The sequence below is a fragment of the Pelodiscus sinensis genome, chromosome 25 (genome assembly GCF_049634645.1).
Source record: "Pelodiscus sinensis isolate JC-2024 chromosome 25, ASM4963464v1, whole genome shotgun sequence".
NCBI classification, from domain to species: Eukaryota; Metazoa; Chordata; order Testudines; family Trionychidae; genus Pelodiscus; species Pelodiscus sinensis.
The window spans coordinates 10,284,376-10,308,829 of record NC_134735.1 but is presented as its reverse complement, the minus strand read 5'-3'; the positions used below and the strand labels follow the sequence as shown (position 1 = coordinate 10,308,829).

The following is a 24,454-nucleotide window of genomic DNA, read 5'->3' as shown; positions in this document are numbered from 1 at the left end:
AAAGCTTTTAGCTCCTGAGAGCATGTTAACCCCCTAGGTCCATGTCAGGCAGTCTGATGGTGTGATCTGGAAGTGGAAAAAGGCAGATTAGCTCCCTGGGAAATTCTGTGGCTTCAGGGGAGCTTGTATGGGGAGCTCTGGCAGGTGAGGGTGTGAGGAAGTGTGTTGGAGCCACTCACAGGTCACATTCTTGCTGCCCCTGGAAAAAGACTCTTTCCTGGCGTGGCAGCAAACAGGCAAAATGCGTTTCCATATTGCTTTGATATCTCCACAGGTGGGGAAGGACAAGAGGGCTGGTTGGCAAGTATCCAGAACCAATGTGTGTTAGACACGGGGCCTAGGTGAACCTGTTGGCTAATGGGGATGATAAAACAGAGAGAGGTTTTCTCTTGAGCAGCAACTCTCAACCTTTCCAGACACGTGTTGCCCTTTCAGGAGTCTGATTTGTCTGGTGTACTCCAAGTTCCACCTCACAGAAAAACAGCCTGCTTGTAAACTTGGACACAAAATGCAAACGTGTCACAGCACGCTGTCTCTGGACCATTTGCATACTTTCTCCCTTTTACCATATCACTGTAATGTGAATCCATTGGACTATAATATGGCTATGTCTACACTACGAGTTTTCTCAGCCAAAAATATGCTAATGAGGGACTCATTTGCATGAGTCATGATCTCATTTGCATATTTTCTGCCTATCTGTTTTTGCACAAAAACAAGAGGTGTGGGGGTTTTTCTTTTTGTGCAAAAACCCCTTTTTCCGCAAGATCCTTAGCAAAAAGAAAATGTCCACATTGGTTGTTTTTGTGCAAAAACCCCAGCACAAAAACGGATCGGCAGAAAATATGCAAATGAGATTGACTCATGCAAATGAGTCCCTCATTAGCATATTTTTTGCTAAGAAAACTTGTAGTGTAGACGTAGCCATATTCTGATTGCGGTAAGTGTATAGTGGATGGAGCAGTACAAATACGACATTTTCGTTTGCACTGATTTCGCTGGTACTTTTTATGCTGCCTATTGTAAAACTAGGCAATTGTCTAGATGAGCTGATGGACTTTCTGGAAGACCTCCACGTAGCTCGAGGGGTCTGCCTACCCCTGCTTGAGAATCACTGCTTGAGAGGAGTTCACGCAAAGGTCTCCCATCACAGGGCTATAGGAAGACAAATGCTCTCAAGAGCTGCACCCTGAACTAGAGAGCTGTTAGTAATATTATGGCATGTCTGATGAGGCTAGGACAATGCTAGGACAGTGAGATAGAAGCAAGAGGCCACCCAAGAGATTACTATACACCCCACATGTGCCTATTTAACATGTCCCTTCTCCTTGGTAAATGGGAATCCTGGGAGGGCGTTAGAAACCGCTGAACACATTCTCCCAACGAAACGGAAATGCAAACAAAGAAAGTGGCATCAGCAATCTTGTAAACTGTTCCAAATCAATGTCTCTTGTCAAGCCCGCAGAGATTCCGGATGTAGATGGCAATGCAGAATTAGCTAGCCAGTTGAGATCCCTGCACCACTGCCGCAAGTTTCCTGAAACAGATTAATTTGTGCTGCTGAGCCTGGCTGCTACCTAGGTGGCGAGAATCGGTTGAATTGCTAGGCTGGTCTTTTTCTGTTTGGTCTTTTGGGGATTGTGTTGAGTTGCAGGAGACCCAGTTTCGCTGGTTTGATGCTGTGTAAAAATGACTTTGATAATTAACTCGTGCCCACCAGCCAAGAAGGAAAGGAAGGCAGCTCCCACATCACCGGTGGCTTATGAGTCTGGCTTGCCTGCAATATTCCTGCAAGACAAAAAGACCAACCTTCCTGGGTGAAACCCCTGCACCTGCGTGTGTGCCCTGCTCGGAGGGGTCAGATGGGAAGGGCAGCGAAACTCATTTTTGAATTTGCAATCCAAAGCCTGGGCATTACGGTCCCCGTGCCCTGGGCCTCCGCTTTGTTTAACGAGCTGTCGCGCGCAATTTTCTGTAAGCCTTGATGTTCTCACAGGAGAGCAGCTCTGTGCCCCCCAGCCAATGCACTGCAGAGCACAAGCCCTTTCTGTGAATGCTCTCCTGGTGATCCGAGTAGTCCCGATGTCCTCTGCAAACATGCCTAGTTCAGGTTGCTCCTTTTGTGTGTGTGTGGGGGGGGAGGGAGGTGCTTCCAGAGTCCCTCGCTTCCCTTAGCTGCCAGTGGAACATCCCTTGCCTATGGGAAAGAAGCTTCAAAGGGGAGCCAAGTTAGTCTGTAACTGGAAAAAATTAAAAAACAACAAATAATCTTGCAGCACCTTAGAGACCAACAAAACATGGAGATGGTGTCATGAGCTTTGGTGAGCACAGCCCATTTCTTAGATGAATGGAGTTATTAAAGGTCCAGTTTCTAAATAAACAGGGGATGGGAAGGGAGAGAAGAAAAACGAAGGAAGACAAAAAGAAAAAAGGGGAAAGAAATAGTCAGTGTCCATGCTACATGAAGCTGATAGAGAAGGCACTAATTGTTCGTAAGTACCCTTGTTTAGGTCATTAGGATGTAGTTGGGATTTATGCCATTAGTTGGGAGTGGTCCTGCCTTAGGCAGGGGGCTGGACTTGATGACCTCGTGAGGTCTCTTCCAGCTCTATGATTCTATGATGTAGAATGTAGCAGGGATGTGAAGGACTAGTCGACTAACCGATAAGCAAATGCTTATCAGATAGCCAACAGGATAGTCAACTAGTCACTTCCCTTACCTTTCTGCCTTTATCAGATAGAGGCAGCAAGTGGGGTGGGGGAGAGAAGAGCAGGGTACTTTAAAGCAGCAGCACCACATGGAGCCTGGGGTCAGCTGGGGAGTCCCCAGCTGATCCCGGGCTCCTTGTGGCATTTCAAAGCAGCAGCGCTGCACAGGGCCCGGGGCCAGTGGGGGAGTCCCCTTTGGCGCTTTCATCTTTGACGTATGGCAACAGCCCTAGGCTGCTACACTTCAAAGGTGGAGGTGCCCTATCGACTAACTGAATAGTCGATGCAAAAATGCATCGACGATTCGATTAGTCAATTCCCCGATAAATAACATCCTTAGAATGTAGCGAGCCATCCAGCCAATGTCTTTATTCACACCTTCGTTATAGGTATCAACCTTGTAAATGAAATTAAGCTCTGCAGCTTCCCTTTCAAGCTGGGTTTTGAAATTGACTTGTAATAATTTGGAAACTTTGAGATCCATGAGTGTGTGCCCAGGCAAGTTAAAATGTTTCCCAGCAGGTTTCTGTGTGTTGCCTTTTCGGATATCTGATTTGTGTCCATTCATTCTTTCTCATAGAGACTTTGGCCAATATATACAGCAGAGGGGCATTGCTGGCACTTGATGGCATAGATCACATTAGTGGATGTGTAGTTAAATGAGCCGCTGATGTAGTGGTTTATGTGGTTAGGTCCTGTGATGGTGTCACTTGTATAGATGTGTGGACAGAGTTGGCACTGGGGTTGATCACAGGGGTGAGTTCCTGGATGAGTATGATGGAGGTGTGCTGCATGGTTGTTGGAAAGAATTTGTTTGAGGTTAGCGGGTTGTCTGTAGGCGAGGATTGGCCTGTCCCCCAAGGCTTGTGAGAGTGGGGGATAAGTTGTAGATTGCTGATAATGCATTGGAGGGGTTTAAGTTGGGGGCTGTAGGTGATAAGTGGTGTCCAGCTGTTTTCTTTTCTTGGCCTGTCTTGAAGTAGTTGATGTCTGGGTACTCATCTGGCTCTGTCGATCTGTTTTTTCACTTCTCAGGGTGGGTATTTCAGTTTTAAGAATGCTCTGTATTCGTCCTGTAGGTGTTTGTCTCTGTCTGTGGGATTGGAGCAAATCCGGTTGTATCTTAGGGCCTGGCTATAAACAATTGACTGTGAAATGTGTCTTGGATGGAAGCTAGAGGCATGTAGGTAAGTGTAACAGTCGATAGGTTTCCAGTATAAGGAGGTGGAAATGTGGCTGTCATGTAATTGTACTGTAGTGTCAAGGAAATGGATCTCTCATGTGGACTGGTCCAGGCTGAAGTTACAAGAAAGACAGTGACCAGAGGACAGCTCCTGGGTGGTTTATATTAGCTGCTGAATGACAGCGGCTCCTTCCTGCCTGGGGAGAAGTGGGTTTTGGGTTTTTTTTTTACAAGGGCTTTTAAGCTACTGGGAGGATCCTGTCAAGATGCAACAGAAAAGAGCAGTCACGGGGGCTTTGGGATATCGGCTGTTCCTAAGAGACAGGGTTAGAGAATCACTAAACTCCTGCTGATTTCAGAGCAGCTGGGATGTTGGAGAAGCGTGTTGGACTGAGCCAGGCACAGGGCAGCTGTTGAGGGGTGAGGGAGGGAATAAACCGGTGCCCCTTTCAGTCCAGCTTTCTCTCTGGCCTCCGGCCTGCCTCCTTTCTGGGAGTTCTGCCCTCAGCCTGACTACCTGTGAGGCTCTGCGTTTGGAGAGCGTGAGGAACCAGGAGGCCGTGTGCTTTGCTCGTGTGTGGAATCAGCCTCTTCCAGCCGGGGACTCTTGGGGTGGCGGCAGTGCTGGGGTCCCAGAGCTGTCGGTGCACGTGGCTCTGCAAAGTTCTTTCCCGCATCCCAGTTGATGCAGAGTTGCGAGTCCCTTCTAAATGCCTGGAGCACCCATGAGAACGCCAAGCCTGAGCATTTCCCGGCTCCTTCGTCCTGCCGTTCCCCACACTGGACCTCTGGTAGGTCGCATCTGCCACTGGACACCCACAGGAATGGATGGGGAGTGAGGGATGGAACACTGGAAAACTGGCCCAAAGACACAGATGCCAAACACCCAGCTGTCAGGAAGTGCCAGGCAGAAGGGGGATGGGAAATCGGCCGCAGCCAAACACCTTAGACCAGGGCTACTCAGCACACAGCCCATGGGCCACACGCAGCTCACGGCCTGTTTGTTTGCAGCCCGCGGTGCGGTTTGGGTTTACATGGGGCTCAACATGCGGCCCCTGGGTGGGAGCCAAAACGAAAGAGGAGTCAATAGAATGGTCTTCTGTTGAGATGCGTTTTAGTAGTTAAATTCCTGGACTGTCATTGCTCATTAAAAGTGCTGTCAGACGGGTGGAAATCGGGTAACTATTGCATTTTATTAATATCAGCAGAACTGCCTTAAATGGAGCCTGTGTGTTGTGTAGTCTTGCCCGTCAGTGTGAAAGAAGCTATTTCCATATATTTGCATATATATTTGCATGTACATGCGACCGCACTTAAGTTGCAGCCCTCGGCATGTGCAGCGAGTATCATTGTGGCCTCCGGGGCTTCCAAAGTTGAGTAGCTCTGCCTTAGACCCTAGCTGTGAAGGCCTGATCGTTGTCCAGGTCGGAAGCTGAACCAAGCCCATCCTTTGAGCAGTGATGGGCCCGGGATGGTGGTTGCTGGGTTCCTGGCTCCCAGCGAGGCAAGGGAAGGAAGAGCCACGCCTGTGGGGTCACTTGCTCTCCGGAGAAGACTTTGCTTGATGTTTTTTGTGAATCTGTCAAAGGAGGGCTGAGCCAGCCAGCGCTGCACCTTTCAGATGCTGCCCGTGGTGGTCTCTACTCCTCCAGCCATCTCAGTAAGCCGTCGATAGCACTAGCTTCCCTGGGAGAGAGGCGGATGTTACAGGCTCGGCAAGCCCCGAGCTTTCAGATGGCTCCAGGCTGCAGCCAGTTGGCCATGCAGGTGGAAAGCCTCCTGGCTCAGAGCATGGAAAGAACCGGAGGACCCCAGGACATTGTTTCACTTGCTCTCGGAGCACAGACGTATGTCCGGGAGGCTCACTGAGCTAAGGAAGAGGCTGTTCTCTTTTTGGCATGAGCCCTGTACGTTAGGGTTTCGCAGGAGTCATCTGAGCAGGCATGTCTCCTGCTGCGTCCTGGGCTGCTGGAGCTGCTCCGATTCCCCACTCCTGACAGCATAGTGCGGATGTGCCCAGCGTGTGTGGAAAGACAGATGTCAGGACAGACTGAAAGATGCAGAGGCAGAGACCTGGCTGGTGACTACGACGTGGCCACATCAAGGGACCGGTTCTGCACGGCAGCAGCAAAGCTCCGGCTGCCAATACGGAGCCAGAGGAAAGGACTTGATTGAGTTGCCGGGTGCCTGTAAACAGAGCTTTGACTAAAGCTGGCAGCTGTAACCACTCCCCGCCCCTTTCAGTGCATGCAAGAGGTTTCATTAACACGTCCCCATTGGGTCCGCAGGGGGGAAAGGATGCAATTTAGTCCCCAGGAGACAAAATGAATACTGTGTTTTTTCTAATCCGGCCCAGCGTGGGGCTAAGTAACAATGTTTGAGGAGAGAATGGAGCCGCGTACCTGCCGGGGAGCAGTGCATTAACCATGCAAAAGTGCGCTGCAGGACAACGCCCTTCACCTTCCCTGGCAATTCGGTGCAAATGAATAGTGAGGCCAGCGCTGAAATACATTCTCATTTCTGTGTCTGTGGGGGTGTGATTTGTGCCCAATTAGGGCCTGGCAGGGAAGACTTTATATGGCCACACACTGCGCCTGGCCTCTCTGCCTGGTGTGAGTGGTTGCCAGAGAACCAGACTTCTTGTGGCCTGTTGCACAAGCAAGCAGGTTAGGACCCATGGGGTCAGTCTCCTGCAGAAACAGCCCTGGAGTTCTTCCCTGTTCGCTCAGAGGAGAGGGGTCTTGGTGTTTAGCCTCTGTTCTCAGCGAGCCAATCCACGGAGCTTCATTTACAGCTTCGTTGCGGCATGAACTCTCCTATGCTGCTTTCAGTTGGTCGAGGGAATGGCTTATTTGCCAGGACTCCCTGTAAGCTGGGCCCTTGGGCGGCCACCCAATAGACATTCAGATCCCTCCCAGCGGATTAGCAGCGCACCCACAGCCGGTGTTTCTACCTCACATGCCTCCGTGCACATAACAAAATGTATTCTGCACATGCATGGAAATAATTAGAGAGGATATTGGTCCTGGGTGCTCCCTGGCCTTGCCGAGCGGGGGAATGGGGTTGGGCTGGGTCTGGGGGCCAGAGTTCTCTCTAATTGTTTCCATCCATGGGAAGAATAATTTTTGTTCTGCGCACCGAGGCATGTGCAGATGTGCACTACCAATAGAAACACAGGCTGTCGGCTGCGGCGCTTTGCTAATCGGGCGGGGCAGCACCTGAATCTCTCCTGAGCAGCCGCCCAAGTGCTCAGTTGCGAGGAAACACTGTTCATTACCCCAGACCGACCGTTCTGTGGAACATGTGAATTATTGTGCTGGATTCCCTGACGTGCTCCCCACTTGTCCCCAGCTGCAGCAGGAAAGTGCTGGCGTCTCCAAGCTCTCGGGCCAGTTCTACTGCGTGCTCCTTTGCCATCTCCCTCCGGCTCTCAGACTCCCTTTGAGCCTGTATGGCTGCTGGCCGTATGCTCCCCTTTGTCACAGTCCAGCTGGATGTGCCAACAGCGGCAGGAGCAGCAGCTGGACTATATTAATGAGGGAAACTCCCTCCTGGATTTGAGTAAACCTGAGGTTTGGAAGGATGATGACACAGCTCTCTCTTGGCCAGCCAATAACGACTCAGAGTGACAATTATTAATGAGGAAATTCAAAGAGCCTCATTATTACAGAACCGAGAGAAACAGCGGGCAAGAAGCTGGAGCCCACATTACAGCACCAGGCCAGCAAATAAAAGGGAACAACCGTTACCTGCCGAATTCTCCACAGGCCTTGGCTTCTAGCCAGCGGACACAGCTGAGATGCCTGGTCAGAAGTCTCAGTTGAGTCCTGGCTCCCTGGTGCTCCACCATATGCCTGCACTGGTAGTTGTTGCTAGGTAAGTAGATTCCGGCACTGCTCCCTTTAATGAGTAGCTTTTTGTGAATAAAACAAATTTTGCAAGCTTTATTTTTACTAGTTCAAGACAAGCCTTGTCCCTTGTCTAGCTTCTCACCCTGGGTGTGTCTAGACTACAGGGTTTTGTCGACAAAAGTGGCCTTTGGTCGACAAAACTATACCTGCATCTACATTACCGTCATGTTCTGTTGACAATAAGTTGACAGAACGTGGCAGTTTTGTCGACGGCGGTAAACCTCATTTTATGAGGAATAAAGCCTTCTTTTGAAAGTGCTCTTTCGGAAAAAGGCACTACTGCATGCAAACTGCTTTATCGAACGAGAGCGTCTACCCTCTCTTTTGAAAAAGCAGCTTGCTTTTTTGACAGAACTGGTTGTATTCTAGACGCTCTTTTTTGACAGAGGCTTTGTTGACAGTATCTGTTGACAAAGCCTCTGTTGAAAAAGGCATGCAGTCTAGACGTAGCCTCTGGCTCTTCTGGAAGGAACAAAATCTCCTGAATAGCTCAGAGAGGAGGGAAAGGGAGCCAGGACTTCTGGGGTCTTTTCCTGGCTCGGCCACAGGCTTCCTGTGTGACCATGGATGAGTCTCTTTGTCTCTTCCCCTCTCTGCCTCAACATCCCAGTCTGTGAAAGTGGCTGGCATGAGTGTCCCCATTGCCCCAGGGGTGGGCAATAATTTTTGAAGGGGGGGGCCTCTTCAAGAATTTGGCAACTGGTCAAGGGCAGCACTCTTCCACGATATTAATGGAAGAGTTGGGGAGCCTGGGATGGCAGTTGGGTGCAGAAGGGAACTTGGCGTAAGGAATTGGGGTGGGAGGGGATGTGGAGTCTGGGGGAGAGTTTGGGCAAAGGAGAGGTTTGTGATATTGGTCAGGGGCCTGGGTTGCAGGAGAGGGCTCAGGGGTTTGGGCTGTGACGTAGGGCAGGAGGAGGTTGTGATCTGGGGCAGGAGATTGGGGTGCAGGGTCTGGGAGGAGGTATGGGTACAGAAGCAGAGGAGCAGAGGGTTTGGGTTACATGAGGTAGGAATGCAGGAGATTGGGGTGCAGAGTCTGGGAGGGGAAAGGGATGCAGGAAGAGGATGAGGGTTGGGAGGAGGGAGGAACTAGGGTACCAGATGCAGGCTCTGGCCAGGAAACACTTACCTGGGTGACTCCCAGCCAGCAGCCCAGCAGTTTTCCTCATCCAGGAAACTGGCCAATGGGAGCGGCGAGATTATGCTGGGAGTATGGGCAGCATGTGAAGCCTCTCCTGCCCCCTTCCCCTGAGCTCGTAGCATTCAGAAATGCACATGGCCTCACAGCCGGCTTTTCTAAGTGGTACGTAAGGGCAGGGAGCCTGGCTGAGGCTGCCGCTGGGCCATACGCCAGATCTGGCGGCTTGGCAGGCCGGATCCAGCCCATGGGCCATATTTTTCCTGCCCTTGTACTAATGCCTGTCAAGCCCTCATTTGCAGAGCGCTCACTGTTCTCACAGAGGTCAATGCCCCCTGCTCTCAGCATCTATTTTCAAATCCCTTATGGCGCGAGAAGTGGGACTATTCCTGGTAAAGCCACTTGCTCTGCCCCGATAGCTGGTCTGCGGGCATCCCTGGGCAAACTACCAGGCAAGCGAGTCAGGGACACTCAGCACTAGATTTATGGCTCACAGAGTCCATTTAATGTCACAGCCTGGTGTTCTCTGCAACCAATTCACACAAATTAACAGGTGTGAATTAGTGTTCTTGGCTTAAACTTCTGCTGTGTGCCCCTGTGGTCCTGGAGGCCTTGCCTTGGTTCTCTCCTGGTTGCTGAACACAATCGGACCTTGGGTACAGTGTGTGCAATGCCATAGTGCTGATTTTGTAAAGCAATTCACGGGATAGGCGTGAACAGCTCCCAGCATCAGACATCCCGGAGCCATCTCTGCTTTGGCATGTCTCTGTGGCTGCTGGGCTCTGTCCAAGAGAAGAGAAAGCAGATGCATTTCCACAATGTCAACTCTAGTGTTGACTCCAGCGTTCGCCCTCTTCCCTCCTGCTTCTGCTTTGGGGCCCTCACTCTACTTTCTTTGGATGGCTTTGGTGTGTGACTTTTCAGTTGCATGCAGGATGTGATGTGCTTTGCAGCTCTGTTCTCCGGGGGTGCTGAGTTCTGTGTCTTTGGGCTAGAAGTCTCTCCCACATAGGCCTGCACAAGGGGTGTGCCGGGTGTGCCCAAGCACACCTTAATGGCTCAAAAAAAAAGTGGCTTTGTGTTTTAATTTAATCGCATGATACATTCTTTTAAGTAAAGTTTAGATGTTAATTTAAAAATAATTAAATTTAGTTAAGTTTTATTTTCTTTAGTTTGTTTGATGAATAAAAATAATGTCCTTTATGATTGAGTATTCAATCAATGTTCACCTTTAAAAAAAAATTCCCTGGGTGCACACCCTAATGAAATGTGCTGCACACACCTATGCTCTCCCATACTACCTTTCCCCCCCAGCATGTGTCCCTTAGCTTTTGCCTATTAAATGTGTTCTCCCTGCATGCCAAATGTCAATTGAGACAGACAGAAAATGTCTGTGGAAAATCAGATCTAAAGATTTCTTGGAGAGTCCCTCTCAGTTCCTTAGTCATTAAATTACATATTCAGAATTCTTAAATTCACAGATACCTTCAAATGCCATTCATTTTCCTTCTGGGAAGTTCCCATCTAATTACAGCAATAACCGTTCATACACTTTGAGGCTACGTCTAGACTGGCATGATTTTCTGAAAATGCTTTTAATGGAAAAGTTTTCCGTTAAAAGCATTTTCGGAAAAATCGCATCTAGATTGGCAGGATGCTTTTCTGCAAAAGCACTTTTGGCCAATCTAGATGCGGTTTTCCACAAAAAAGCCCCGATCTCCATTTTCGCAATTGGGACTTTTTTGTGGAAAACAGAACTATGCTGTCTACACTGGCTCTTTTGCGCAAAAGTCTTTTGGAAAAAGACTTTTGCCCGAATGGGAGCAGCATAGTATTTCCGGAAAAGTACTGATGATTTTACAGGAGATTGTCAGTGCTTTTCCGGAAATTCAAGCGGCCAGTGTAGACAGCTGGCAAGTTCTTCCGCAAAATCATCTGATTTTGTGGAAAAACTTGTCAGTCTAGACACAGCCTTACATTTTAAAAATCCCTCCGTGGAGTACCAGGATTTTTGATATTGTTACCAACTGGGTAGAATTTTCAGGAACGACTTGCTGAAGTTCTCTAATAACATGATGGCTCATGTCACATTAAACCAAAATCCACCCAACTGGGACACCTGTTAAATGTGTATCTGTAAAGCTCTGCTTTGCCAGACAGCTGTTCTGAGAACTTCAGTCTGGGGCTGCAGTATCTAAGCAATGGTGTTCTGTACCTAGGCAAAAAGCAGATTAAGGACGGAGGTCTGTTAGCTGTCTTTGGCCATTGATGCCCAGGAATTGCCGCACATGAGCGGGTAGGTTTGAAATGAATTCGTGTGTGTCTACACTGAAATGCCCACGGCTGGTCCGTGTTAGCTGAGTTGGGCGACGGGGCTGTACAATTGTGGGTTAGAGGTCTGGGGCTTTGTAAGGAGAGAGAGTCCCAGAGGCCAGATTCCAGCATGAGCCCAAACCAAATGTCTACACCAATGGCGGGCAACTTATGGCCTATGGGCCAAACGTGGCCCATCGGGGTTCTAGGAGACGTTTTGTTACCATTGCCCATGTGCGAAGTTGCCGGATTCCACTAGTTTTTTTCCTACTGGAATTTCTAAAGTAACACACAGGTGAAGCCAGGCCCCATGAGGTACATGGCGTGTGCTGACTCTACACCACATTGCCTGGGAGAGCCGTCTGCTCCCTCTGCATCCAATCACAGCGTTGCGATGGTTCAACCGGTAGCAAAACTGCCCCCTCTTGGGAGACCATCTTGGTTACAACAACCTTGTGGCCTCACTGACATGAAGGAGGGTCGCTCGTGAGGCCCAATCGCTAGCCAAGATGGCTAGTCTACCTGCCATTTGACAGTCCGGCACCCTGAGCCCCAGTCAGCTGCCATGGGCCCATCACAGGTGTCTAATTGCAGTATAGATAGAGATCCCCTAAACTCACATGACTCAGAAAAACAGAACCCTCCTGAGTCTGGATTTTTTCCGTTTCAGAATGCCTGGCATGTTAGCCAGTTAGGCTGTTTCAGCCTCTCCCAATGTCTCACTGAGTTCCTAATGATAAATATCATGGAGGGAAGGAGCGAGAAGAGGAGGGAATCTCTTTTATTGCCCCATTTAAGCTATCTCCCCTTCCCCTCACTGGAATTCTTGAATTATAAATTACACAGCCTCAGGAGGAGTAGCTTTCTCCCACAGCTGTCATGTTAGCGATGGGCTCTTTATGTCTATGCTAGGCAGCTTGTAGTGACAAGGCGGTGTTAACACTGCCTTGTCACTAAACATCAGCTGTATGTCCACACTTTTGCCGACAAAATACTTCCACTCCCTGCGAGGGGGTTTCGCTTTGTTGGCAGGAGAGCGCTGCTGTCGACAATCACACTTTTGCTTGCCACCACAACACTTTGGTGTTTGCGGGGTGGGTTAAGCACCCACGAATGACACAAGTTTTGTTGATCCAGTGCAAGCGTAGACAGACCCTGAGTGTTGACATGATGCATGAGAGCCTTTAGAAGAGCAACATTTTAGATGTCGTGCTCCTAACTGGTTTCATTTTCTGCTTCCATGGGGTTGCCCTGGGCAGTCTCTGGCTGCATCGGCCTCACATCACACTCCAAGCCTTTGCAAGTGTGTTCCTCTTGCTGTTGTTTGCGTTAGATCTTTGTTCTACGCAGAATAAAACACTGGATATTTCCCTGCTCCTGGGGGAATTGCATGATGCCCACAGTTTTCAGGGGAAGATGCTAAATTATTGCAGAATTAAAGGACACAGGGTGGCTACGGGAGGCAGCTGAGCTGGAAACTGAAAGATTCTCTCTCCAAATAAAGATGACTTAGGGAACTTGGAAGAGAGATCCCAAAGGTCTTTCTTCTGCAAGGCAGTCATCCACATGGCTCTTTCCCTGGGACGCGGACTAGTTTGCCTCTCTCTTTGTCTCCCTGTTCCAGGGGTGAGTATTAAGTGCCTGCAGGCCGGTGGGCCATCAGATGCTTTATTTACCCGCTGCTTGCATCTCCCATTGGCCGTGGATCACAGTCCTCAGCCAATGGGAGCTGCAGGAATCAGTGTCTTGGTTCACGCCATTTCCTGCAGCTCTGATTGGACAGCAATGGCATTCCATGGCCAACAAGAGCAGAAAGCAGCAGACACACAGGTAAACAGAGCGCCCATCCGCCAGCTGGGGTCTACCCTATCAAACCGGGTCCTGGCTGCGGGCCGCTTATCGTGAACTCCTGCCTTAGTCTCTCCTTTCTGAGCCTCCGTTTCCACTCCACAGTGAACTCCCAGGAACACCACAAAAGAGTTGCCCTTGCACAAAGAGGAGACCGAAGCCCCAGAGATAGTTCTGATTTCTTGTGGATCACTTCTGAATGTCTTTGCTACTTCCCTCTCTGAACTCTCTTGGGAATGAATTGGCCCCTTGGGCAGACAGGAGGCAGGGAGCCTTCCCCATGAATTTAGGGCACCTCTAGACATCTGCGAGAAACCATATTCCAGATGCAGTTTTCTCAGCAGAAGGCTGTAGTGAGCATTCCTATTTTGATGCCTTTTCTGCTGGTGTGTTTGTGAATTAAGAGGAACAAAGCCACACACAATGAGCTGGAGTTTATAAAATCAGGCAGAATGGTGAATAATTTAATGTTTGCTTTTCAGAACAGAGGCAATGCTCGGGGGGTTCAAATATTAATAAGAAACACTTTAGTCACAACATGAGTTACTCAATAGCCGTATGATTTTTAATCCCTTTTCAATACAGCCGTGGCTTTACTTTTTAGCTGGTATCTAGCATATGACACGAACAAAGAAACTCCTCGCGCTGGTTTGCAAAAGATCACCGAGTTGCCAGAAAAAAACCCCTATGATTAGCAATGAATAGGGTTCATTAGCCGCATCATTGATTAGAGGCAGTGCAGAGGTGGAATTGTGTGGGTGGCTGTAGTTGTTAACAAAGGCAATATGACTTTTCCTAGCCTGAGGGGAGGAGAAGACCCTGTTGATGTTGTTGGTCACGGCTAAGAATAAATCCTAAAGTTCAATACACAGAAAATCTCTCTTTATTGGGATGTTTGCAAAGATAAAAAGGCCAGGCCCTCGGCCCCCTGGATAAGTTATGAGAACAACAGTGAAGGTCAAAGAGTTCCAGTCTCCAGAAGCCAACAAAACTTGACCTCTTACAAAGCACAAGGAGACTCTGTCCTGTGACTAAAGGTTAATGTGCCGTTTAACACTGAAATAATCCCTTAGACCAGCGGTGGGCAGCCTGTGGCCGATTGCATGCGGCCCATTGGGGGTCTATGTGTGACCCACGAGACCTTTTGTTTACTGTTGCGCACGCGCAGGGTTGAGAGATTGTGATGGCTTTTGTCCACAGAGTTGTTTTCCTATTGAGATTACTAAAATGACACCCACGTCAAGCCAGGGCATGTGAAGTGAGGGGCGTGCATTAAACTTCATCCTAGTTACCTCAGACCATTTCTCCAGTTTGTCCAGATCATTTTGAATTATGACCCTATCCTCCAAAGCATTTACAACCCCTCCCAGTTTGGTATCATCTGCCAACTTTATAAGTGTATTATCTATGTCATCATCTGTCCTAAAATATTTGCCCCCCCCCCCCCGGTTCTCTTTGCAGCAACAAAAGTTTCTCTCCTCCACCCTCATCCCTTAGGTTGTGTCTATATGGGGAAGGTTTGGCAACAAAAGTGCTGTGAGGTGCTGTAAATTTGCTCGACCCTCCTTACATATGGATAATTCAGTATCCTCAGAAAGGTCAGTGCCCGGAGCTACCGTATTTACTTGGAGAATTAGTTCTTAAAATGTCAAATGCTGACATGGAGTCAGATTGGAAGTAAATGGCAAGTGACCTGTGCAGAGAGAGAGAGAGAGTGTGTGTGTGTGTGTGTGTGTGTGTGTGTGTGTGTGTGTGCATGCGCGCGCACATGTATGCATGGTGTGTGTGTGTGTGTGTGTGTGTGTGTGTGTGTGTGTGTGCATGCGCGCGCACATGTATGCATGGCTGGGCTTGCTGCAGCTGGTGGCGGGTGTTGAGCTGCTCTGGCCTGTGACAGCTGTTTTCATTAGAGACTGAAAGGACCAGGAGCCTGTTGATATAAATAATTTATCAGCAGGACTTTTCTCAGCAGAGATTAATGAGCTCCGTAATAAATACATCATTTCACAGCTACTTAAAGTTTACTTTGCAGGGACTTATTCCTCCCCTTCCCCCCGCCCCCGCACTCGCCATTCCCTGTAGGAGGGCCAGGCTCTAGCAAGCTTCCAACATCTGGGGGAGAGAGAAAACAACAAAGAACTAAGTGATGGGCAACCTAGGCTTGTGACTGGGCTGCACGGTGGCCTCCTTTGTCTCAGCGGGCTGCGAGATGAGCTTCCAGGATAAGGCGTTTTTACTACCTGCGCTTGCGTCCCCAACATTCGCAGGGTGCGTGGATTGAGCCGTAGCAGTGCTTTGATTGGCTGCAGAGGGAACATGCGAGATGCACACGACCCTGTGCAATCGGCATGCACCTCCCTTCACTTGCCCTGGTTTTACGTGCGTGTCACTTTAGTGATACTGGTAGGAAAAAGCTGACGGGGGCAGAAACTAGCAGAATCTGGCAACCCTGCGCATGGGCCACAAAACAGACTGTCTCGTGGGACTCACACAGAACCCCGATGAGCCACATTTAGGCTGCAGGCTGCCCACCGCTGAACTAGATCGTTCCCCCATGCAGCTTTTCCTCAGTGAGGTTCCTGTCAGGCTGTCGGCTCAGCACTGCCGACCCTGGGGCCGGCTAACGGAGAGACTTTGAGAGACTCTTGCTCTGATTTTTAAGAAAAAATGCCGGGTTTTAATGATTAGGAATTGGTAGGATATAAACGGGGGAGCCCAAACTGACCCTGCATCCCTGCAAACCAACCTGGGAAGACAGAATCCATTAAAAGAGGGGCCCCTTTTACATCTCTTTCTGACTTGCCCCCAGCCCCTACTCCCTGTCAGTCGTGGGAGTGGGAGGAGGCACTGACGGTGAGGAAAAAGGAACAGGGTCCCTGATTCTGTTTCAGCCTCGTAAGAAAGGGGGCAGGTGCAAGCAATGTCCCCAGTGGGGAATGTGTTGAGAATCAGCCACCAGCCGACCCAAAGTTCCTCAAAGATGCTCCTTGCAGAGAATGGATCTGTCCGTGGTTAACTCTCTTCCCTGCTCTGGCCTTTGCAGCTCAAAGGGCTGAAATGTGATGCTCTGGCCCTCAGACGTCTGAGTCACTCCCAGGACCCAGACCTCAGACTGAACAGCCAGTGGCTAGAGAAAGGCAGGAGGCCTTAGCAGCCCAACCAGCTGCAGTGAATTGCAAATGAGACGTTCTAGCAGGCAGGGGCGGCCAACCTGGCCCTACCACACTCCGCCCCCAGAAGGCTTACTGTAGGCATATTGGAGGTGGATCATTACTGCCCCCGAGCACCTGCTCCAGGACAGGGGTAGCTTAAGCCGCACACCCTCCATCCTCATCAGAGAGGCTGGGGCCATGCGCCCTCTGCCCTCCCTGTGCTCCTGAGCCATAGGACTCCCACCCTTCCTGTGGTTCTCCTGGGGCGGAGGGAGGGGCAGCCTTGGCTCCCATGGGAGCAGGGTCTGGGCAGAAGGGGCAGGGCTGGGGCCTTGCCTCCCCCAGCCCTAACTTCACCCACCACCTGTGGTAGCAGGGCAGGAGAAACATGCCAAGGGCAGGACATGTTTTGACTCTTCTGTCCAAGCAGTCGATGTGTTGCCTCAAGAGAGAGACGGGACAGGCCTTAACTGGCAGGGTCAACTGCAGGGGAGAGTTGGGGTTTCTCATTAAACTGGGGGCCTCAGTGGACATTTGTGTCCAGTCTGCTAGAGACAAATTTCTGCTGCTGAATTATTCAGCAAAGTGATTGGCATCTCCTGGGCTTCTCCAGCCCAATCAGCCCATTCCTTGTTCCTTGTAGATCAGCAAAATATGCATCAGTGGGGAGGAGAGTTGGACGTGTGCGCCCCATGGGTGGCCCTTCTCTGACCCTGTGACGCTCTGATAGATCAGCCTGTGTCCCACTAGCAGGTGTTGGGAGCAGCAAGGGGAGGCGGGCAACTCCTTCCCTCCTCCCTGTCTCGGGCACTGGTGGCAAAGGCTGTGCGCCCAACGATAGCACAGGTTGGCTGCTCACACTTACCAGCTGGTTTCAGCGCCACACAGATCCATTTGCTTTGGCTCCCAGGTGGGTTACCAGGAGCGTGGGAGGAGAACTAACAGCAATGTGGGAGGAAGAGTGGGCACTTGGTTTTGGAACCCTGAGCTGCGGGATTTCGTTACCTGTCAGCCATCTCATCAACTCGCGTTTCATCTTGCGACACTGAGGCTATGTCTAGACTCTATGGCTCTGTCGACGGAGCCATGTAAAATAGTTTATTCGGCATAGTCAAAGAAGCGGGGATTTAAATAATCCCCATTTCATTAAAATAAAAATGGCCGTCGCGCTGTGCCGACGATGAGCTGATCCGGCACAGTGTGGCAGTCTAGACACGGCACGGTTGACAAGGGAAGCCTTTGTTGACCGCTCCGGTAAACCTTGTTTCACGAGGCATACCGGAGCGGTCAACAAAGGCTTCCCTTGATGACCGCGCCACATCTAGACTGCCGCGCTGTGCCGGATCAGCTGATAGTCGGCACAGCGCGGCGGCCATTTTTATTTTAATGAAGCGGGGATTATTTAAATCCCCGCTTCTTTGACTATGACGAATAAACTATTTTACATGGCTCCATCGACAGAGCCATGTAGTCTAGACGGAGCCTGAGTTTGAAACAAACCCACAGTTTTTATTCCCTGCTTGGTTTTGTTCCTTTTAAACCTGAATTAGGCACACCCAAGCAGATGAATTCCAACTGGCTCTGTGTTCCCACGGGCTGAGACAGTTCTAGCTAGCACTGGAGGCCTGCCTCTCTCTCCTCCTCGGAAAGGGTGTTGAACCGCGCACTGACCCTGGTGAAAGGAAAGTCTCTTTTTTGCCCTGCCAATGGTTTCTGCTAGAGCCTGATATAGGCTTACCTGACTGATTGGCACTCCTGTTGCTGGCTCCTTTTTTAAAGTGAATTCAATACTCTGCTCTTTGGAGCGACAGCCGACCAGTGTACAGGGTCTTGGCTTTCCTCTGAACCTGTGCAATAATCAAGTGGCCACAATTTACATGAGATTATCTTTATTTTCACTTAGGCCTTTTCTACACTGGCACATTTTTGTCACCAAAAATTGCCTTTTGTTGACAAAACAGAGGGAGCCCTACAATGCAACTATTCTCGGGGGGAAACCATCCAGTTTTGGTGACAAAAAACTTGCAGCCCTGCAAGAGATTTGTTGTCTTTTCCCCTCCCTTTATGGTCAACAAAGAGCCTGTGTGGGCTCTGTTAGTTTGTTTTGTGGAGAGAACTGGCTTCCACCAGTATCCCGCAATGCCTGCCCTGTTGGCTCTGCTCAGTGTTCTGTGATTTCTGCTGCCCTGCAGGCATGTGCTCTTCCCCTTTCAAAGCTCCAGGAAGTGTCTGACAGCTGAGTGAGCTGCTCTGTTTGGGGAGCAAACAAAGAACAAATCATTGCAATGCTCTGCCCTGCATTAGGAACACAGCAGCAGGCAGACTGCTTCAGGGGGTGGGCTGAAGAGACTGATGTGCTGCTTTAACATTCCTCAGCACGGAGAGCTCACAGAGCTCAGCTGCCAAGGAATCCCAAGAAGCACAGGGATCAGCTCTGGCTTCCCACCACACTGCACTGTGGGATGCTTACCCACAATGCTTTGCTCTGTCTGTCTCAGGGAGCTAGCAATGTGGCCATGAAATGTCAACAGTGGGAGGCAGAAAAACTGGTTTGGCTGGTTTTCACTTTTGCACGTCGATAGCACTTTTGTCCCCAAACCTTCCCAGTGTAGACACAGCCTAAGTCTGATTGTCACATGGGACCATCTGGCTACACACCAAGCCTGTCTTTCACCTCACTGGAGGAGTAGTTCTGTGCTCCGGGGTGATGTCTGGAGAGAAGCTGTCTGCGTGTTAAACCCTCGCCCTGTGTCCAACGTGCAGTGAATGCCGGGCCACACTATGCCGAGCTACGTCCAGGCAGAGGTTTGATTTCTCTTCATTATGTGACAGACTGGAGGGGCCTGACCTCGGATTCAGCTCAGATTTCGTCCGCTAGCAAAATCTGACTAACAGGAGCCTGGGTATTTAGTTCTACTTCTCATGGAGTCTGAAGCATTCCAACTGTCTGCCCAGGGGGCCAGTTACTGCCCATTAACAGTACAACAGGAGGCTAATAGGGCAGTAAACAGCTGAACTCTGGTCTCCTTCATCTACTCTACATTCTCAAAGCATCCCTCCGTATCTCAGCAAAAGGCTTGCAGGGAAGAGATGCGGACGGATGTAGCTGGCAGCTTGCCAGAGAGTTTGCTCTAAGGTTGGCAGTAACCTGTAGCTGCTGATGGTCCGGGCATTGGTGAGTTTTATGCTTGTTTCCCAAAAGACTGGAGCATTCTTCATGAATCTCAAAAGCCAGGTCATTGCTGATCTTGGTAAATGGCAAGGCACCTGCTCTTGCCTGCGCCCCCCTGGCAGTAACATAGCCCTGTCTGTCACCCCACAGGATAGGGTGCATCTCCCCAGGACATACTGCTAGCACAGATGGTTCCAGGAAATCCAGTAGCAGCCTTGCTCCATACAGTCCATGGGATATTGCAAGGCCTACCCTTTTGGAAAAGAGCCCTGGGTCTCCCAGCAGATCCAGCCTTGCTGATTTGGGCTCAGATCCCATCTCTAACAACCAGCTTCTGGCCAGGACAGTCCCATCCAGGAAACAGAACGACGAGTTAAATTACAGTCTGTGTTTTGTGGGCCAGATTTTAAAGGGAAAAGATCTAAAATAACTCACAAAGTAGGTGGGGCTACTGCAGAACAGGGATTTAAGGCAGTGGAGGGCAACCTGCAGCACCATCGGGGTTCTATGCGCGACCCGTGAGACATTGTGTGTACTGTTGCGCACGCGCAGGGTTGCCGGATTCCGCTTGTTTCCATCTGCGTCGGTTTTTTCCTACTGATATCACTAAAGTGTAAAGCCAGGGCCTGTGAAGGGAGGTGTGCACTGATTGCACCCAACCTTGGGAGAGCCGTGTGCTCCCTCTGCATCCAATCCACCTGTTGCTACAGCTCAGTCGGCCCACCCTATGAATTCTAGCTACGCAAGCACCATCAGTAAAACTGCCCTGTCCCAGGAGACCGTTGATGACAACAATCTTGCAGCCCACTGAGATGATGAGCCACGCATGCGGCCCACTCACTAGCCTAGGTTGCCCGTCGCTGATTGAGCAAAACAAAGTACTTTCAGGAGTTTGTAGAAAGGGGCTTTTGGTATCTTTTTTGAATATGCAAATATGGGCTCGTGACTCTGGATACACCTTGTTCCTGGATGCACTGCCCTGTTCCCTGTGTCATTCCAGTGCTGAAAAATGCCATTTGTGGAGTGGTTTTCTGATAGTCCAGTGTCCTCTAGAAAGAGGAGGGTTATTTTCACCTGTGACCACACAGACGTAGAACACGATCCGACTGTAGCAAGAGTATGTGTTGTTAACCCAATCCCCACTCGGTCTCCCTGCTGTAGATGACTAAACAACCCAGTACATTTATCTGCTGGCAAAAAATGGTGCTTACTAAACCCAATGGGCTCCGGCCAAATTCTCCTCCTAGCTCCGCACTCCGAATGCTGTTCCGACACCCGGCTTACCATTCGCTTGCAGAATTCCTGGTGACAGCAACAGTGGGAAGGTAATGCTGGATCTAAGACTCAGAGCTGGGAGGAGACCCAGTCCCAGTATGGAAGTTCGTGCAAGTCCAGAGAGCTAAACCGGCTGGCTGGAGACCTCCTTAGTGCTATTGGGGGAAATCTGGCTTTGGGTTCTTGAGCTTCACATTTGTCAAGGTCCTTTTTTAAGCAAACAGGTTGTTTGCATTGCCTGGACTAACTGACCGGACCCGTTGGGTTAAGCTACAAAGCGATTAAACACGGCAGCAAAGAGGATCCCAGAGCATTGTAGTCTTCATGTTGAAAACCAGGTGCCTAAAAGTTGAAGCAGTTCCCTTCTGTTTTAATGCAAAAGATTTCTGGCTGCAACAAAGCTATTTAAACAATTGGAATGGTACCCTTTGGACTTGCCTTAGGCTCACCTTTCCGCCGCTTGCCAGGTGCCCCTGACTATCTCGGAACTTTTAACCCAAATGAAACAGAGCAATGAAATTAATAAGGAACAATTAAGGGATTATAAATTCAACCCCAGGTCCCCCCTTCCACCTTCCAATGTATTTTTGCCTATTTCATCATCCCTTACTCAGGGATGGGCACGTAGCAGCCTATGAGTGTGGTTCACCAGGGCTAGTCCCTGGCAGGCTGCCGGTGCTTTATTTAACTCAGCATCTGCAGGTATGGCTGCTCGCAGCTCCCATTGGCCACTGAGGATGGCTGTTCCTGGCCCATGGGAGGTGCAGGAAGCAGCATGGATCAGGACACCACTTCCTGCAGCTCCCGTTAGCCAGGAAGAAGACCTGCGAGCATCTGTGCCTGCAGACGCCCAGGTAAACAAAGTGCAAGCTGCCCTCTGGGGCTAACCCTGGCAAACTGCATCTGGCCCTTGGGCCACTTCTTGCCTTCCTGCTCTTGCTGCACTCAACACCCTGGTTTTAGGGCAGAAGAGTCGGATTCTTTTTCTGCCCTTCTAGCCCCTCGTCTGAGCAGAGAGAGAAAACCACCGCGGTTCTGTGCCCAGCGTGTGTGTTGTGCAGATGCTGACTAATGTGGAGTGAAACCTATTGTAGATTCATAGAGCCCTACGACTGGAAGAGACCTCAGGAGGTCTTTGAGTCCAGCCCCCTGCCCAAAGCAGGACTAACCACAGCTAAACCAACCCAGCCAAGGCTTTGTCAAGCCAAGACTTAAAAACCTCTAGGGATGGAGATTCCACCACCTCCCTAGGGAACCCATCCCAGTGCTTCACCACCCTCCTAGGGAAATAGTTTTTCCTAATATCCAACCTAGACCTCCCCCGCTGTAACTTGACACCATTGCTCCTTGTTCTGCGGTCCATCATTACTGAGAACAGCCTCTCTCCATCCTCTTTGGAACCTCCCTTCGGGTAGTTGAAGGCTGCTGTCAAATCCCCCCTCACTCTTCTCTTTTGCAGACTAAATAAGCCCAAATCCCTCAGCCTCTCCTCGTAGGTCATGTGCTCCAGCCCCCTCATCATTTTGGTTGCCCTCCGCTGGACCCGCTCCAATGTGTCCACATCCTTTCTGTAGTGGGAGGCCCAGAACTGGCTGCGATACAAAGGGTTTGTCCTAGAAACCCTGTGCCTGCCCAAAAGCTGACTGCCCTGTGTGATACTGATAGCGAAGGTATTTCTGAAAGGCATCCATGAGTGATCTGTAACTGGGGCACATTTGCATTTTGCCACCGTCACCAGGCTGATAAAACTGTTCCTCCGGGACCCGATCCTGCCACAGCTCTGCGCATGGAAGACACCACGGCTTGTGTGCGCCTGGCACGACTGTGTGCTCAGGCTCTGTAATGGGGTGCTGGTTTTTGGGGTGAATGGCAGGCAGCCCAGCCTCCTGGGGCGATGGTCTTAGTGATCTGCTTGTGTCTTCTTTCTGCTTTTTCAGCGCCAGCTCGTGTCACAGACATCCGCACCGATAAAATTGAACAGAAGAGCATTTCCTTGTCATGGCAGGAGCCGGGCTTCCCAAGTGCCAGAAACACTGAGTACGAAATCAAGTACTACGAAAAGGTAGATCCATTTGGAGACTTGTCTCCCATCTTTTCAGTGACTTGCCAAAGCCTCCAAATTAGAGGTTCCCCAGCTTGCCAACCAGATTTGTGATCCAGAGAGTTGTCGCTACCAATGCATGTCTCCCCTGCAACATTTGCTGTGAACCACTTGCTTTGTAACGCCTCAGTAATGAAAAATGCAGGAGAGAGAGTGGAGCAAATCATCGCGAAGGCTTCACTGACATGAGTTTGGGATGCTCCTACTTACAAATTCCACGTTCCCCAAATCACCATTATGCAGTCTGGTTGTACACGCGTTCAATGATTTGAGCTATATTTAGAGCTTATTTTAATTGTTTTTTCCTGTCTCCACCTGTGAAGCCAGGTTGCCTCAGCACTTGAGTCCTAATATACAGCACTCCAGGGAGAAAGAGCCGAGCTAACCATTTTTAGAGGTTTATAACAGCTTTTTTCTTAAGTGCATTAGAATTGTGAGACTTGGGAGCTTGCAGCCAGCTAAGATGTAAGTGCTTAGTCCCTTTGGATCAGGAGCATTTCCAGAACCTCAAAAGGAGAAGGCTTCTATTTCTAGCACTGATGAATCACAAAATGCTGAACCTTAAAACTTCAGTGAGTTAACACGGAGAGTCCTGGATTTTAGAGCAATGATTTGTGAATGAAATTCCACACTGAAGGCAGAATGAAGCAAACGGTTTTGTGAGTGTCTTTTAAATTAAGAAATGGCCACTGTTTGGTAGCTGCTGGAAGGTGTAAGAATATCAGAAGTAAAACCAGTAATGGATATGTAGCCGTGTTTGGGCAGGGAGCTGGGGATTATGTGCAAAGACAAATTAAATGCAGTTGATCGCATAATTCTGTACATTACCCTGTTGGTGTAAGCAGCTGCTCATTAGGGTTACGTCTACCCTGTACACTTATTTCGAAATAAGCTTATTAGTTATTCCAAAATAGCACATCTACACTGCAGGGAAGCCTCAAAATTAGTCCAAGGCAGGCTTCCCTAATGTAGATGTACTATCTCGATTTAGAGCACCAGGAGGCAGTGGGGAGAAACAACTTAAAATGACTCTGGTGAGGGGCTATTTCAAATTAGCGGCAGTGGAGCATCTACATACGTCGTATTTTGAAATAGCTATTTCCGAATAGGCGTTATTCCTCATAGAACGAGGACTACAGATTTCAGAATAAGCCGTCGGTTATTTCAAAATTATTTTAAAATAAGGGAATGGCTGTGTAGGAAATTTCTTACTGCCAAGCAAAACATGCAGTGATGTGCTGAAATTCTTTCCCTTGAAACAAGGGAGTTTGAAATGGATTCATAAATAGGGTTGCCAGGTGTCTGGTTTTGAACTGGACAGTCCAGTATTTGAGCTTTCTGTTTGGGAAACAAATTGAGGAAAATATAAATGTCTGGAATTTTCTAAATAAGACTAGCTAATTAGCTCGTCATAAGACGGGATTTTCAGGTCTCTCCTCCACGTCGGTCTCTCCTGAGCCTCCAGTCTCTCGCTCCGTCTCTCTCTCTCTCTCTCTCTCGCTCCTCCTCCTACTGCCTCCTCCTCTCTCTCTCAGCTCTCCTCCGCCTCCTGCCTCTCTCTGTCTCTCTCTTTCTCTTCTCCCCCTCCTGCCTCTCACTCTTCCTCCGCTGTCCTCTGTCTCCGTCAGGGATGCACGCTCGTCCAGGCC

The 24,454-nt window shown here is 49.7% G+C and overlaps 1 protein-coding gene across 1 annotated transcript in view; it reads left to right on the top strand.

The window, feature by feature from the left end:
* Positions 1-24,454, top strand: part of EPHA10 (EPH receptor A10) — a 147,453-nt gene that overhangs the window by 79,753 nt on the left and 43,246 nt on the right. Inside the window, exon 6 of the mRNA XM_075908666.1 lies at positions 22,642-22,766. Within this exon, the coding sequence (XP_075764781.1) occupies positions 22,642-22,766 (125 nt within the window). The remainder of the gene's footprint in view (positions 1-22,641; positions 22,767-24,454) is intronic.